General features: G+C 35.5%; 1 protein-coding gene across 2 annotated transcripts in view; it reads left to right on the forward strand.

Annotated features, from left to right (window-relative positions):
• The window catches only part of TMPRSS15 (transmembrane serine protease 15), a gene marked incomplete at its 5' end in the record, with an annotated part of 139,087 nt that overhangs the window by 114,516 nt on the left and 6,090 nt on the right, over positions 1-18,481 (forward strand). For both annotated transcript variants that reach the window (XM_079101223.1, XM_079101224.1), the window contains 4 exons: positions 322-371; positions 535-709; positions 15,325-15,506; positions 16,743-16,838. In XM_079101223.1, coding sequence (XP_078957349.1) covers positions 322-371; positions 535-709; positions 15,325-15,506; positions 16,743-16,838 — 503 coding nt within the window. The remainder of the gene's footprint in view (positions 1-321; positions 372-534; positions 710-15,324; positions 15,507-16,742; positions 16,839-18,481) is intronic.

Consider the following 18,481-nt stretch of genomic DNA (forward strand, 5'->3'; position numbering starts at 1 on the left):
ATTTCTTTTAATCATCATAAAAGTTTAATACAGGAAGTACTACTACCCCCATTCTAGGATAAGGAAATTGAGTCTCAAGAATATTGAGCAACTGACCCAAAGTTACATGAAGAGTAAACTGTAGTAGGGACATAAATTTTTAACTGTATTTGGCATTAAACTGGGGCATTTTCTGGTGTTCATTTGAACCTACCTGCATTTCATGTATGATGTACTGAATAAAAATCTCATTTAAATAAAGAACAATAGGATAACCTACATTATGTTTTACTTTAAAATGTTAAACACAATTTTTGAAGTATAATTATTCTTCTGTTACAGTCAACAGTGCTTACAGGATTCCCTGATTCTGTTACAATGTAACCATAAATGTAAGTAAATATTTCGTCACCTTCCCGTTCAAGCTTTAATTTAAATTCTGCCTAGAGTTTTTTAGGTCACCCAAAGCTATTATATCCTGTTAAATTTTCATGATCAAAAGAAGTACCCTCCTCTCAAATAAAACACATGTCCTTTCTTCAATTATTTTAACAGCATGTGGAAAAAAATTGGTGGCTCAAGAAGTCAGCCCAAAGATTGTTGGAGGAAGTGATTCCAAAGCAGGGGCCTGGCCGTGGCTGGCTGCTCTGTATTATCAAGGACAGATGCTCTGTGGTGCATCTCTTGTCAGCAATGACTGGCTCGTGTCTGCTGCACACTGTGTATATGCGTGAGTATGATGCCACATGTCCCTTCCCTTCCTGAACAGGGTCACCACAGCAGACACTCCCAAGTATGTCACTTCACAGAGTCTTTTGAAACCACCCTACCCGGGCAATGTTTCTACAGTTCATGATATTACAAACTTTCCAAATATTTCTCATTTAAATCATGTATAATAAAGTTCAATTAAAATTATTCATTAGATACTTATATCCAGTATTATATTTCCTACATATATTAAAATTGAAATTTTTACCTAGTCACAAGATAAACCTTTTTAAGAGTGTGGAGTTAATATTTAATGTATAAACCATGCATGTTATTTTTCAGTTAGGCCAATATTTATTATTAACAAATTGTCAACATCAAAAAGCATGCCACAGGAGTCCTCAAATTCGTGTTTAAGCATTTCGATGTAAATTAAAATGTTTACCTAGTTCTCAGTTTATATATTTTTATTGTTATGTGTAACTAATATTTAGAATAGTAACAATATTTTTGCTTGTGTAACAAAATAAGGCAAAATGCATGCTGAATCCTAAGGCTAATTTTCACTCTTTAAAAGCAGTGCCACAGGAGGGAGTAGACTGAATGTGGGGAGGGGAGAAGGAGAAAATAAATGATCCTGGACCCAAGCACATGTTAATTCTCTATTTCCATATAAGATAAGGTACTTCTTTAGACAGTTACACTTCAACAGTTCTGAATTAGTTCCAGGGGAAAAAATAAATAAATAAAAAATAACTTGCTCCTAAGATATCATTGAGCCTGACCTAGGACTCTATTTCCTGCCTCAGAGTAGGCACGGTCTCCAGTCAGTGATCTTACCTGTGAGGATTGGGACACATCTCTATAATCAGCATCCAGAATCTCTGAGTGACCTTTGGGTGCACAGGCATGGAAGAGACAGCTGCAGTTAATGAATGAGAAGACTTAAACTCTCCCAACCAACATAGACAATGAAAGTTACTGGGTAAACAAAGACAAATTGTCAGATGCAGAGGATTATGAGAATTTTAGGAGAGATAGAGACAGGGAGAATGAGAATTTAAAGAGTGAGTCTATGCCTATATTCTCCTGGTACCAAAAGAATCTGGAGAGATAGGACCCTTGGCTAAATCCCAGAGGAGCTATCCAGGATAATGTTCCAGCTTCGTCTACCTCTCTCTGATACCATACACTTGGTGCTATTCTAGGTGCCTAAATTGAAGCCTCCTGACTTTGCAGCCTCCTGGTAGTTGTATTTTATTTCTATTTTACCTTTCTTCAGTCATACTATAAGAAATATCTACAGCAAGTAATTTTTTCCTATGCTGCTCTTATGATTCAGATATGAGATATCCCTTGAAAAGCTCATGTGCTGAACAATGCAGACGTGTTCTGAGGTGAAATGATTATATTATGAGAGCTTTAGCCTCATCAGTGGACCAATCCAATTCATAGATTAATAATTTGAATGAGTGGTAACTGTAGGCAGGTGAGACATGGCTGAAGAAAGTCCATCACCAGGGTCATGGCCTGGACTATATCTGCTCATGGTGCCTTTCCCCCGCCCCTCTCTCTCTGTTTCTCCTGCCGTGAGCTTGTGAACTAAGAAGCTTTGCTTGGCTACACACATCTACCATGATGTACAGCACAGAACAGTGGAGTTGGCTGACTGTGGACTGAACCCTGAAACCATGAGCCCCAAATAAGCTTTTCCTTCTCAAATTGTTTTTGTCAAGTATTTTGACCCATGAGATACAAAGAAAGCTAACACACCTGATAAATATGACTTTAATCTTTACTTGTACACATCCTCTGTCCTGGACAAATCCGAGATGGGAAACATCTACATCATTACTGTGTTGTAAATATAAGACATTTTTAGCTAAACATTTAGTTTTTTCTGTTGCACAAAGGTAGGTCTTAGTAACCTTGCTATAATAACCTGGGATTTGGTAATTCCTCCGTTTGATGTTCTTGAGGAACATACATATACTTTCTAAATGTCAACCAGGTATATAGTACAGTTAGTGACTTATTTCAATTATCTACCTTACAGATGTATATTTTAAAGGTCAGTGATAACAATATCATATCTTTTCAGACCACAGATATATATATAAAGGATATAGAAAAGCAGTTTCATCTAATATAAACACATGTTCAATCATATGGAACATAAAATGTCTTTTCTCATAGTTTCAATTTGAACACAAGAGAACAAAGGCAAATGTGCTAGAATTATGAATTCAAAATTGTCCTTTCAGCTTTGTATTTGACTCTCCTTAGCCACCCAGCAGAATTAACATTTTTTCCTTCAGTTTCCAAGAGTTTATTTGCCTTCTACCTCATTTCTCTAGAAAAGCAAGAAATTTTCTGATATTATTTTAGATATTGTCATTAAAATATGTTTGCACCAGAATTCCAATACTGCCCATTATTTGACTTCTTTAAACTCCTAATTGAGCTGTGAAAAGTTTTTTTTACCTAATATTAAAACTAACCCCCAAGATGCAGTTTATAGAACTCATACTAAACAAGTGGCTTGTCTTCAATGCAAACCTGTTCTGGGGTCTGACTTGCAGGTAGTCAAATGACTTAATTGAGCAGCACTTCTCCTATGCCATCTGTTTATCAACACTTCCCTTTGCACCCCTCAGGCTCCATATTCCTGGAAGATCTTAATTTGCCTCCTTTTACAAACTTAAAAGGAAAAAGTGTGAACCAACTCCACTAAGACTTAAAGTGCAACCAGAGGAGATGATTTTTATCACATATATGTGACTGACTCCATGTGTGATCATAGACAATCAACTTAGTATCTCTGTACCTTACCTTCCTCATCTGTAGGGTGACCATAAGAATATCTATCCATGATGTGCTTGTCAGCATGAAATTAAGATGATACAATACTTTTGCGTACCATGAATCATACAAGTGTGCAATAATGATTTTATTTTATTGCACCTCTTGTAAAAGCAAGTACTTGTAAAAGAAGAGTCCAAGTCTTGCACAATTAACATGCAGTAGATTTATTTTCCAATAGTTTGTATTGATCTAATTTCACCCTTGCACACATTATGTGAAAATAGTACAGGAAACTTGTAATCCCTTTACCCAGATTTACCACTGCTTTCATTTTATTCTGTATGCTTTATTATTCTTTCTCCCCATATCAGAAACATTTTCTTTTTCTGAACTATTTAGTAGTAGCTAGGTTTTGTTCCGTGTACTGTAAAACCCTTCAGTGTCTTAATACTGAAAACAAACATATTTCCCTTCATAATCATAACTATTCATGGAAATTTAACATTGATGCAATTTAATTATTTAATTTGTTCAGTTATGCTCTTTATTTTATTTGGGCATTCACCATGTAAGAATCAATCCATGGTAAGTGCACTGCCTTTGGTTGCTACGCCTTTTGTATCTTCATTTGGTTATACTACTTCCACCTTCCTTTCTGCTTTTCATACATTTGAACACAAGCCACATATTTTGTAGAGAGTCTTTCTATTTTGGAAGAACATTCAAGTTTGCCCCATTATCAATTTTGGCATATCTCCAGTCTCTGAAATTTTTTCTTTCTGGCAAAATAAGAATTTTAGGTTCTCACTGCCCTGCCCCTCATGTCAACTTTTCTGTAAGAAACCCCGTTCCATTTAGCTAATTTTAGTTCTATCTACATTGTAGTAAGTAAGATCTTGTGTGCTTATAGCTACTGCTGGTATGTCTCTTTCTTAAATTCTCTCAATAAACATAGCTGTATTCCTATAAATATGAACTCAAAATAATAACTCTACCAAAAAAACACCACAGGGTACATTCTGCATTAGTTATTCTTGTCTTCAACAGTGAAAAACTTTGTTTCTACTATCCATAAACTATCTACCTATACACTTGTGTTCAAGCTCAGAACACCAAAAGAATTGGTACCTCATACTGCATGTAAAACAAACTTATGAGAGTTTAATGTTGGTTTTCCATTTTCTTTTTCTCCTAGTACGTAGCAAAATGCACAATCTGAAGTGTAGAAGTTGATGCATTTTGAAAATGCACAAACCTGTAAACCTAAGTCTCATAAAGAGATAAAACATTTTCATCACCCTTCCTGGGCTTAAATTGCTTCCTGTCTAGTATATTCATTAGACCAATGGTATTTGTTGAGCACTTACCCTGGGCTAAGCATCATCCTCCATGTCCCTTTCCAATTAATCTCCATCCTTATTTCCAGAAGCTACCACAATTGAGTCACTTGGGTGGGCAATCATATATAGATTTACAGTCTGAATCATAGTCCTTGAATAGATATGTATTAAAGATAAAATTAACCATAAAGAAATCTTGCCAATCTCCCATTCTTGAATTTAGCTCATCAGATCATCACAGCATACTTAGTATATCATATGGGTTACTTTATTCCTTATTAAAACAATCCTTGAAACAGGTGTTAACATTCCTATAATGAATGAGTTCATGTAAGAAGTATTTAGGGTATGGTGGTGAGAAGTACACACACTGTTTACTAAATTTATAAAACTGATATAGCTAATAAAACTTTGAAAACAAACATTTCAGACAGTGAAGGACTGATGCAAAGTAAAATTTCTTATTGAACATTACAGTTCCTGAGATTCTTAAATCTGAAATTCTTTGATTCTCAGTGAATACTGCAATAATAGTTTAAAACTTAAATTCTTTTGAATGCCTCATACATTTTACATAGGACACAGAAATATACAAAGAAAATACTTGAAAAACGATTTGCTACTTATCTCTACTCTAAAATATAAACATCATGGGTTTAATTTCATTTATCTGTTTATCTACCTACTCATATCTTCAGAGAGTTAAGCTAATAATGATTATCTTCTCCAGGTTGCAGTAATACTAAAACACCATTTCAAGATTATAGTAATTTTTGCAGATCAAAAAGAAAAGCAGCTGGGTATGTAACTTAGTGGTAAAGTATTTGCCCAGCAAGGCCCTGGGTTTAATCCCAGCAATGGGGAAAAAAAAGTACTTTCTTAAGGTTAGATTAGTTACAGCATAGATCTTGGTTCCTTTTGTAATACATTTTAAATTTCAGCCACTACTCACCTTTTTTAGAAGTTAAAATTATCTTACTATAACATTAGGACTTTTAAATGTATGACTTTGTCATAAGTTTTATCAATTTCAAACCTGTATCTCCTACTTCAAATTATGTATTATTTAAACATACATTGATCCATATTTTATAACCCACTTTTTAACACTATTCTTCTAGCACTATTCAAAATAACACATTTTAGGCAAGTATCTTATAATTATTAGTCGCCCAGAAATTTTATTTTCAAGAAGTTTCAGTATCAGATCTTGGAAGACATCTATTTCCACTCTGTGACTAAATCATCATCTTGAATAACATTACTGAACTGTGTTTTTTTTTTCTTATTTTGTAACCACTTATGCTAATGTAGCCTGATGTCTTAATCAACTTTTTCACTACTGTGGCTGAAAGATCAAAAGACAGAACAATTATAGGAGGAAAAGTTTATTTGGCAGCTCACGGTTTCAGAGGTCTCAATCCATAGATGGCTGGTTTCATTCTTCAGGGCCTGAGGTGAGTCAGATCAACATGGAGGAAGAGTGTGGCAGAGGAAAGCAGCTAAGAGCATGGCATCAGGAAGCAGAGGAGGACTGTCCTCACCACGACAAAATATAAACCCCAAAGGCACAGTCTCATTGACCTACCTCCTTCTGCCTGACCCTACCTGCTTTAGTTACCACTGTGTTAATCCCTATCTTAGATAAATTCACTGATTGGGTTAAGAATCTCATAGAGAGGTGAATACTTCTAATCCGTCATGCATTGTCTCACACATAAGTTTTTGGGGGACACTACTTATCTAAACCTTAACATTCAGCCCCAGCCCCGAAAAGCTCATGCCAATCTCAAAATGCATGATTCATTTAGTACATTTTTCACAAGTCCCCATAGTCTCCACAGTTCCAAGATTGCCTAAAAATCCAAGTCCAATATCTCCTCTGAAATTTAAGGTAAACTCTCAGCATGAGCTCCTATAAAAATCAAAAGCAAGTTACGTTTATCCAATAATAAAGACACCTAAGTAAACATTTCCATGTGAAGATATAGGGGCATAGAAAGAAGGGATGGGACTAAAGAAGACCAAATTCCAACTAGGCAAACAAGCTCCATAGTTCCATGTCTGGCTTCTGGAGAACTTGACATCCTGATGTTCTCTCCAAAAGGCTTATGTAACTCTGCCCCTGTGGCCTTTCTGGCTTAACCCATGTGTCCTCTCTCTTGGCTTCTCTATGCTTAATTCCTACAGCTTTCCTAGGCAGACATTCCACATTACTGGCTTTTCTTAATCTCGGGGTTCTCCAATGCAGCATCAACTTACTTCACACATCATGCATCCCCAGGGAATGTCCACAGGGACTCTGATTCTCCTACCTTTGCCTAGCCTTCCATGCCTTCCTTTGAAATCTCAGTGGAAGTCTCTATGCCCCCCTAACTCCAGCATCCTGCTTTTCTGCAAAACCAGTACCTACTGGTTGATGCCAAGCTCTATGGCCATCTTGAACAGTAGCCAAATCTCCAGGACCCCTGGTGGAATAGCCTCTAGGTGCCCTGGGAGACTGAGCACATTGAAAAAAAAAAACTTCCTAGGCACCCTTGTGCAAGCAAAGTGCCCCACTGGTCTCTTCTCAAGGGAAGTTTTACTTTGATACCCTTGAGCCTGAGAGTGCTGTGGTCTTGCCAATTCCCAAGATACCCTCGAGTCATCTTTCCTGTTGTCTCTGGACAAAGTCTTTAGTGTTTCTTTAATGGCTAGCGTATCTTTAAGAACTGCAACTTCCTTGGCCCCAGTTATACTCCCACTTTCAAATCCATGTTTTCTTGATCTTTTTGTTTTGCTTTCATCTCCTTTTTATCACAATGAACTTGATAAAAGCTGCCAGCAATACCCATGCTATTGCCTGAATACTATGGTGCTTAGAAATTACTTCTGCCTGATTAAGAAGTCCATCATCCTTAAATTTGACCTCACAGAAAGTCTCAGGACATGGACAAAATGCAGACAACTTCTTAGTCAGAATATAATTTGAATGACCTCTAGTACAATTTCCAACAGAGTCCAACAGGAGACTGACTCTAATCTTTGCTGTCCAGAGTTTCATTGGCCTTCTTGTCTCCTAAATGCCCACAAGAATTGCCCATTAAAATCTGTGTACAACATTCAAAAGCTTTTCCAGTTTGCATTGCTAAACTTTACAAAATTCCTCTAAAAAATTCCAAAAAGTTCCAAAAGCTTCTGAAGTACTTGATCAAGTTAGTCACAGCAACAACTCCACTTCTAGGTACCAATTTTTGTTTTAGTTAGCTTTACTGCTGTTGTGAACAAAAGATGTGACAAGAACAGTTTTAAAGAGGAAAAGTTGATTTGGGGGCTCATGATTTCAGAGTTCTAAGTCCATAGATGCCTGGCTCCACTCCTCAGGGCTTGAGGTGAGCAGAACATCATAATAAATGAGGATGGCAGAGTAAATCAGCTCGGGACATGGTCAGGAAGCAGAGAGAGAGAGAGAGAGCTGTCCTTACCAGACAAACTATAAACCCCAAAAGTATGCTCCTAATGACTCACCACCTCCACCCACACCCTACCTGCCTACAGTTACCACTCAGTTAATCCCTATCAGGGGATTAATTCACTGATTAGTTTAATCCCCCATAACCCAATTATTTCACTTCTATACTTGCCTTGTCTCACACATGAGCTTTTGGGAGACAGCACCTATTTAAACCATAACACTTGATATATGAATCCTGCACCTTTACCTGATAATCATGTATGAACACTGATGGTGCCAAATCCTTCCTGGGCTTAGATTGCTTCTTGTCTTTCATATATTCATTCAGTCAAACGGTATTTGCTGAGCACTTACCCTTCTATGTTTGGGGGATTATAGCGCCATACATACCAATAAAATTCTCACCGTGATAATGTCATATGTTAAGGCAGAAAAACATTCAGATTAACATTTCAGAAAGTGATATGTACAATAAAGAAATATAAAATTAATATAAACTAAAAGAGAGTTAGGTGACCTTTTTGGATCAAGTGATTACAGAAAATTTCACTGAACCCATAGATGTTGAAAAACAAAATGAAGGAGAAGTTACACAAATTTCTACAGAGGTAACAAAGAACTCTAATGCTCTGGGGTAAGAGGATGTAGGTCTAACCCAAAACACCTTGAGAAGCCCTGCTGTTGTGCCCAGGAAGTGATTGACAGGACCAAGATTGAATGTGCAGAGAAGACCCTGGTGAGGACTCAATAGGCCTGGTCAATGGACTTTATTTAATCAAGCTGCTGTGTGAAGATGAGACTACTGGGAGGTGACTCAAGTGGAACTGTGGAAAACAGTTAGAAAGAGAAAATGGTGCCCTAGGATTATGGCTAAGGGTGCAGGATATGTGGCTAGATCTCATTTGTAAGTTCTGATGTCAGAGTCATCTGAATTTACTAATGAACAGAGATAAGAAGTAAGAAATAGAGAAGAATTACCAGTGTAATTTTGTGTTATGGTGTAGACATGTGTCCCCCAAAAAGCTCATATGCAAGACAATGCAAGAAAGTTCAGAAATTAAATGATTAGGTTACGACAGTTGTAAACTAAGCAGTACATTAATCCACTTGCATGGATTAACTGGGTGGTAACTGTAGGCAGGTAGGGTATGACTGGAGGAGGTAGGTCACTGGGGGCATGCCTTTGGAGTATATATTTTGTCCCTAGTGAGCTGACCTCTTTCAGCTTCCTGATTGCCATGTCCTGATCTGCTTCCCTCCGCACCCTTCTATTATGGTGATCTATCTCACCGTGACCCAAGCAATGGAGTCCACCATCGATGAACTAAGACCTCTGAAGCAAAGACCTCTGAGCACCATATGAATTTTTCCTCCCCTAAAATTGTTCTTCTCAAGTCTTTTGTTCACAGCAACAAAAATGTTGACTAAAACAATACGCAGCAGAGTGAGTTTGATATATTTACAATGAATTAAATTAAGAAAATTGGAAGAAATAGTAAGGGAATAAGTACTCTCATTTTTATGTATATAAATTGGACTTTCCTACTAATACTGATTAATTGACATGCTAATCTAAATCTTAGAGTTGCAGTAATTGAGATAAAAGTTTTTAAGTTTCCAGTATATTTCAGGTATTTAAAGTGATGGTAGCACTGAATAAGATCAAGTATGAACTGAGTATAGATGGAGAGAAGAAAAGACTGAGGCAAAATTTAGGAGTAGTCTAATATAGAGAGCCTGAAAAAGGAAAGGCAACTAGGTAAAAAAAAAGATGGAGAAAAACAACATGGAGTGATATGAAAGGAAAATCACAAGTGCAAGGTCTTGAGCTTCATCCACTTCCCACATGGGTGAAGGAAAGGGTTTCTGTCAGAGGGATGGGATGGCTGTAAATTAATTGCTAGGAAACTTATTTTATAGAAAGAACCACAGAAACAATTATCTCTTTTGAATCAGGGGCATGACTGATTGAGTCATGCTAATCTGACTCTAATAAATGGAAGAGCCCACCTGTTCTTTATTTATAGTTGTACAGGTAAAAGGGGACCCGGAGGAGCTGCTTCTGTGAGAAACAGGATGGGGTGGAGTTAAGGAAGCCATTTTCTCTAGCAGGTTATCCTTGCAGGATCTGCAAATTCCAGGCAGTCAGCCACTGCATGGATACCACACATACTCCAGGTGATCTGGAACAATTTCTTAATGGTTGCCAGTTCCTGGGAACCATATTTCTGTGTCTGACAACTCAGCAAACGTGGTTTTATTTGTTGACCATGAATGGCTTCCCACAGCATGGAAAGTACTAGAAGTCAAGTGAAGACAGAAATTCAAAGACGATTCCTTAAGTTTCTGTCATATAATGCTAAGGATTATATACCTTACTCTTAGTTTTCTGTATTTACCTCTCCTGTTCCCTTAAACAAATAAATGTGTACCTACATCTTAAGAATAGACTTCTACTTAATAGATGAAAAAAAAAACAAATACATATAATAAAACTATTTTCCTTATTTGAAAAAAGGACTAACAATTGAACATATCCATTTTTTCCACTCCCATTTCATTTACAACTACCTTTTGCACATTCATTCCAGATCCGTGTCCTTTCATAAACAACTTATTTTGTTAACTAGGATAATTATGATGATGATCAGATTGCTGCAACTTAACTGGTGTTATCCCATTTATTCTGAATTTGGTTTTCTTAGATTTCCTCCTACTACTCATAAGCTCTCTTATTCTCTGGTACCAAACCTATATTTCAGAAACATTATAATTTTTATTTGCCTTATAAATTAGAATTTGGCTATCCTCCTAGGAATCCTTGTTCTTTGCAAAGGATAATAAAAATAGAGAATAAAATCACTGTGCTGGGAGTAAATATTAGTGCTGGTTGTGGACAAACTTGCTGAGGTGCTGCTGCACCATTTGTAGTGCAAAAAAAGAATCTCAATTTAGAAATATGGATTCCCATTGAATTTCTTTCCCTTTTAACATATTGTGTTTCTCTATCACAGTTATCTTGCTATATTTACTTTCTAAAATTTTGACTTTTAGGGCAGTAAACTTATTTACATAGTTATACACAGCTGCAGTTTAGGGATAGCACTGGTTCACCCATCCAGAGCAGCGCTTATGTGCCAGGATATGTGCTGGTTTGGGGTTCCAGAGGTCAAGAGGGCATGCCAGTCTGTTCCTTCCCAACCTGTGTTTCTGTTTTCCTCGTCACTTGGATAAATAAACATTTTGTTTACAGTACAAATGGAGTTGAAATGTTGTGGAAGTTCAGCCAATATCCTTGCCTAATGCTGCCTGGTCTCTCCCATCATTACCCTCTGTGAGTTGGGGCTTATCTGTCCAATAGGGTTATCCTTTGTCCCCATGCCCTTCTATCTTCTGTCCTATAGCTCTTCCTCTCTTCATTAGAATGTAAATTATTGGAGACCAGAGAAATTTTAAAACATACTGATTTTCTTCTTCTCATCTGACTTGATATCATTAATGGGTTTCCTCTCCCATCCTTCAGCTTTGGGTAAAAGAAAAAGCTAAGAAGGCTTTTGCATTGCCCAATATCCCAATGATTAAAAATCACCAATTCCTGAGAACCATTTACACCTTCCAGGTTACAATCTCTGAAGATGAAAACTAAGAATCTAAATTGTAGAAAATTTCTCAGTGATTCGTAAAAACTTGAGAAGCAGTGGCCTGTCACATCTGTTTTCTCCAGTCACTTTCCACTGAGGAAAGGCTCTGGAATTACCATAGAATGGAGTATTAACAGTACTGTTTGTGCTGTGGTGGGAAAGTTAAGTTCCTAGGCAAAGAAGGATGAAAAAATGTTCAACATCTCTAGTAATAAGAGAAAAGCAAATTAAAACTATCCTAAGATTCCATCTCACCCCTAGAATGGCAATTATCAAGAATACAAGCAACAATAGGTGTTGGTTAGGATGTGGGGAAAAAGGTACACTCATACATTGCTGGTGGGGTTGCAAATTAGTGCAGCCACTCTGGAAAGCAGTGTGGAGATTCCTTAGAAAACTTGGAATGGAAACACCATTTGACCCAGTTATCCCACTCCTTGGCCTATACCCAAAGGACTAAAAATCAGCATACTACAGAGATACAACCACATCAATGTTCATAGCTTCTCAATTCACAATAGTCAGATTGCGGAACCAACCTAGATGCCTCTCAATTGGTGAATGGATAAAGAAACTGTGATTGATATCTATCTATCTATCTATCTATCTATATATATATATATATATATATATATATAAAGATATATATATATATAATGGAATATTACTCAGCCATAAATAATAACAAAATTATGGCATTCACGGGCAAATGGATGAAATTGTAGAGTATCATGCTAAGTGAGATAAGCCAATCTCAAAAAAACCAAAGGATGAATAATCTCACTGTTAAGCTGATGATGACACATAATGGGGGGTGGGAGGGGGGCAAGAATGGAGGAAGGAGGCACTGAATAGAGGGAAAAGAGGGGTGGGGGGGAGGGAAAAAATAACCAAATGAATCAAAAATTATTACCCTATGTAAATGTATGATTACACAAATGGTATGCCTCTACTTCATGTACAGAGAAACAAGATGTATACCAATTGTTTACAATAAAAATAAATTTTAAAAAAATTATATAAATGTTGCTCCCTGTCGGGCAACAAGGTCCAATGTACCTCCTCAGGGCCCGCCTGAGGAGAATACAGGCCGAGCAGGATGATGAGTGTCGGTCGCAAAGGAAACACACCAGAGCCAGGAGGTCTGTCAGTGCAGGAGGCACAGCAGGAATCTCGTTTTTGAGGAAGTCACAGAGCTTTTATGTAGGGTGAAGGTTAGGCGGGAACCAATCAGCTTAAAGGTCAGCAAGGCATGGGGGGGTTCAGGCAGGTGACAGTCGCATAGGACTATATGGCAAGCAAGAGCTGATCACATTGGTGCAACTGTTGTTAACCAATCCCTGACGGTGGTCTGATTTATCGTCATTAACTATTGAAACCGCCTTTGAGGCCTTGATCTTGCTCATTCACCAGGGAGTAAAGAGTCAGCCTGAGTTAGTTAACCTGTCATTAGTCCCAACAAATAAATATATTTAAAGTGGAAAAAAAAAACTATATATAAGGGTCTCATATACTCTGAGCCAATATTGTAATGATTTAAATATTATGTTGTTCATATAATAAATATTATTTATATAGATATTTATGTGCACAAAGTATAGATATAAAATATTAATTCTATACATAGGTTATATACATAATTATAATATAAAATATATAATATAAACAAATATAATGAAGTATAAAGTAAGAAATATATGATATAGTAATTTTAAGATTGATTTATTATAAATATTGAGTAAATATATAAATTAAATATTGATGAAAAACACACAATTTTTGAAATAGTGCTACTTGGCCAACCACAATAATTTGGGGAATAAAATAAAAACTTTTACACATGTAAAAGAAATCACTTTTATTCATTTGATCTTCTCAATGAATAGGTAGATGAAAAAGTAGATGGTAGATGTAAAATAACTTCATTGCCCTTTTTATATTTGTAGATGATTTGAATTTTAACATTCTAAATACCACATTAAACTAGGCATTTGCAACTGTGAAGAATTGAATCAATATCTCTGCCTGTAATTTCAGTCATCAGATTTTGACTTCATTGTGAATATGGCTTAATTGGCTTAATTCCAGCTCTTCTCTGGAAATTTCTTGGCATACGGATATTGCAACCAATAACACATTTAGGAGTCCTTAAACACTTTAGATATAATATACTACTTAATTTCATCTGTCCTATAACATGATTGCTATCCTCTACCAATACATTATTGAAAGTCAACCTTGTGTGTGGAAATTATTTGAGTAAGTGTCATGATGGGTTTTACTGCTTACCTTAACTCTATGTAAATTCAATGACTGGAGAATGTCTCTAAACTCCCCTCTATTACTACATCAGCTGCTGTGGTTTTCTGAAGAATCTCGTGGTAGAATGCAATCTAATGCCGAGTTTTCCAAACGTAGTTATAAATTACCATAAATGTGGAATTTTTCTTTTAAACAATTGCCTGCAGGTCCATTCCATACTCATTAAGTTGAGAGAGACAAGGGGAAGCCACTGTCCGTATTTTTTAAAGGCACTCCAGGTGATTCTAATGTACACATTGGAAAACCACAATCTATAAAATTTGAGAGAAGTGAAAGGGAGATTAGCCCTAATTAAGACTTTTTCTATGATCTTATCAAAAATATAAAAATTTAACCCTTTGTACAGCATAAAAATTGGATCTCGAAGAAGAGTGAGGTAGTCAGTGGGGAGTAGAAGGGAGGGAGGAAAGGAGAAAGGTGTGTCCTGGTGCTTAGATAGTAGAAATGAGTTTGGGTGTGCTGTCACACAGTAGAATGACTATGGATAACAATTGTGTATTATATATTTTACAAGAAGTAGAATTAAGGATTGTGAATGTTTTCACTATAAAGAAATAATAAATGTTTGAGGAGATAATGTGATATGCTTACCCTGATTCAAATATTATTCAATGTATGCATGTATTGAAACATCGCATGATACCCCACAAATATGTCCAATTTTTATGTCAATTAAAAATGATAAAAAACACATATGGGAGGGGGGCAAGTATGGAGGAAGGAAGTACTGTATAGAGGGTAAAGAGGGGTGGGAGGGGTGGGGGGAAGGGAAAAAATAACAGAATGAATCAAACAACATTACTCTATGTAAATTTATGATTACACAAATGGTATGCCTTTACGCCATGTACAAACAGAGAAACAACATGTATCCCATTTGTTTACAATAAAAAAAAATTAAAAAATTAAAAAAATTTAAAAAAACACATATGAAATATTGTAAAAAAAATTCCTTCAGAGAAATACATATTGTAGAATGGAAATTCATAGTTCCTACAGTTTTGTGTTAGATAGTTTTGTCAAAGTAATTGCTTTGAAAAGAGAGTCTCATATTTCTTTTTTATAACTTCAGGCGAAATATGGAGCCATCTAAATGGACAGCAGTCCTAGGCCTGCATATGAGATCAAATCAAACTTCTCCTCAGGTAGTAACTCGGTTGATAGATCAAATTGTCATAAACCCTCATTACAATAAACTGAAAAAGGACAATGATATTGCCATGATGCATCTTGAAGTGAAAGTTAATTACACAGGTAAAATAAATCACTTTTATTTATCTTATCTTCTCAAATCAATCCTAAATAAGATTTGAAATATCATTAGTATCAATGTATTAGTAGCCCATAAAATTTGGAAAATTTGTCACAAAGTCATTATAACTTAAGTTAAATTGAGACATTAGAGAAAAAATTTATTAAATTTCCTTTTTCAAGGTGTTTAAATTCAACCTTCTAGAAAGGACCGGTAGAATGAAGCTCTTACAGATGTCTATATCAGTAGACTTAAAGGAGCAGCACTAAGAAATAGTTCATGGTATAATGCATGCTTCTCTATTTCTCATGTAATCAAAAGGTGGGTTCATCTGCTGAAGAGGACAGGATAAGATTTAAACTTAAAAAAGAGAATGTGTTCTCAGAGTAAAGTAAAAATTGCATTATGCATTTGCAATGATATTGCAATGTAATGAACATTTCAAAAGACATTAAATAATATTACTAGACTAACAATTGAAGAACTTCTTCCAAATGCATGGATATTATACAACAAAAGTCACCTGAGAAAGTGAACTTTATCTTGAAGGCCTCTGTTCAATTCCAACCTTTGCTCTGAAGTTTTCCAATGCCTAATTAAGAGAAAATTCTCTCCTTTCTGTGATCTCATGAAATTCCATCTGTACAAGCATCTGGTTACTTATCAAAAGATGGTTACTGTGGTTAGTTGCATGGTCCTGTCCCTGATGACACCACACCCTCTTCCTTTTTGTGTCTACCTTGGGTCTTATAGGTACTGGATGCTAACTGAACACCAGGGAGAGTGTAAATTGATGCAGAAGAATTTTCAGAGTCAGTGACCAATGTTATGCTTCCATAAGTGCTCTGGAAAACAATTAGAGCTTTTTAATGTTAACCCAAGTTTCTCTTAACTGATCCTGAAAAACCATCTTACCTAGATTTCACAGAACTGACTCCACATTTACTGAGTACCAGCATTATTTAAAAATCAGATGAAAATTATTAGCTCCATAGCTAAGACATTGTTACTAAGAAGTAATTATGAGACTATGTAGAGAATCCCTCAAAGGTCAACAGTAGTACCTAGTCCATTATCACAGAAGTATTACACTAGAATGCCTTTTTCTTCTATGATCAATAGAACCAAAATAGAAGCATTTTAGATTAAATGTTGAAAATTATTGATTTTTAAAATTTGTTAGGAGAGAATGTGTGTCTGTTTTTATTTTTTGTTTGATTCTTTTGTTTGTTTCTCAGAATATATACAACCCATTTGTTTACCAGAAGAAAATCAAGTTTTTCTTCCAGGAAGAAATTGTTCTATAGCTGGCTGGGGAAGGGTTGAATATCAAGGTAAATTAGCAGAATTTTTTTTAAAAAGACATGCCCACTAATGACAATAATGTAATTGTGCTATACTGTGAATATTTTCAACATTTTTTAAAGCTCTTGTACTATAATTGTTTTTATATTTCCTAACAGCATTATATTAACATGTTGTATAGTCATATAGTATTTTAAATTTTTATAGGTGTGCAGTTTATTAAGATGATAATACTCTTGAAAAATATCTCAAGTATTTCCCAAAACTTAATATTTCATTTTCATATAATAAATACTCTGGCAAAGAGAAAAGATACACCATTTAAATGAATATACCTCAAGATTATAGAAATTTATTTTTGTAAAGTACATCAATAAAGTCTCATCAAAAGCCAAATTATTACCTGTCACATTTCCCTAATCAATAAAGCTATCTTCATTTATAATGTAAAGGCCTCCTCCTCAATTTCCTAAAATGAGAACAAAACCCTTTCCAGCTTCAACACACTGACACTGCCTACTGGCAAGAGGACTCAGATATGGCTTGGCTCTTACAACGAGGATTATTGATATAACCCCCAAAATTATTTAGTTACATGTTTTATAAGCACAAAACATGTTAAATATGTCCAAATAACATCACTAGTCATCAGGGAAATGCAAATCAAACCCAGGGTAAGATAATCACCTTACCCAATAAGGATGGTGATTATAAAAAAGATGAATCATAAGAAGTACTGGTGAGGATGTGGAGAAAAGGAATCCCTTGCACAATGTTGGTGGAAATGTAAATTAGTGCAGATATTATGGGAAAAAAAGATGGATAATTGCCCCAAAGTTAAAAATAAAACTGCAATATGATCCAGAAATCCCACTTATGAGTATGCTAACAAAGACCTTCTGGTGTGCTATTGCACAGTAGAGTGAAAATAGCCAGTAATAATGGATTGTACATTCAAAAAGCTAGAATAAAGGATTTTGAAAGTTTTTACTGTGAAGCAGTGATAAATGAGAATACAGATAATTTAACCTGATTTAAACATTACCCAAAGTACACATGTATCAAAACATTACATAAGACCCCATTAATATGTATAATTTTGAAGTTTTCATGTATGAGGTAAAAAAATAAAGTAAAAAATGAAAAATAAAGTTGAGCAGAATTTATCATTCAAAAAATATATATACAAACTTGAATTTTTAAAAAGTATTTCAGCACTCTATTCCTTTTAAATGTTATTGTAAGGCTGATTGGCAACATAATTTGTAGCAGAAGTATCCCACCTAAGACATAACTGGATGTTTAATAATGGTAAATCAAAAGGGAAAGACTCTAGTCTGATAAATGTGCCTCTGTGGTCACAACAGATTATAGCTATAATGTTTAAAAGTTGCAATTTTATTTAATATAATTGACAAAATCTTGTGGAGAGGTGCAAAATTGAAGTATTCATGTTGAAAATTTCCCTACTCCTTCTAGAAAGCATGAAGTTCTGAGTCAAATTCCAGCAAAGGATATCCCCAGCAATGACATTATATTGCTGAAAATGCCTCATGTCTGATGTCCCTAAAGTAAATCAGAGTCAAAGACTGTATATTCTTATATTTCCTGCACTTGAAAAATGTCATGATTCATTAAATTTGAAATTTAAAGAGTAAAAAAGATTTCCAGA

This window comes from Sciurus vulgaris (assembly GCF_902686455.1).
Source record: "Sciurus vulgaris genome assembly, chromosome: 10".
In the NCBI taxonomy this organism is placed as follows: domain Eukaryota; kingdom Metazoa; phylum Chordata; class Mammalia; order Rodentia; family Sciuridae; genus Sciurus; species Sciurus vulgaris.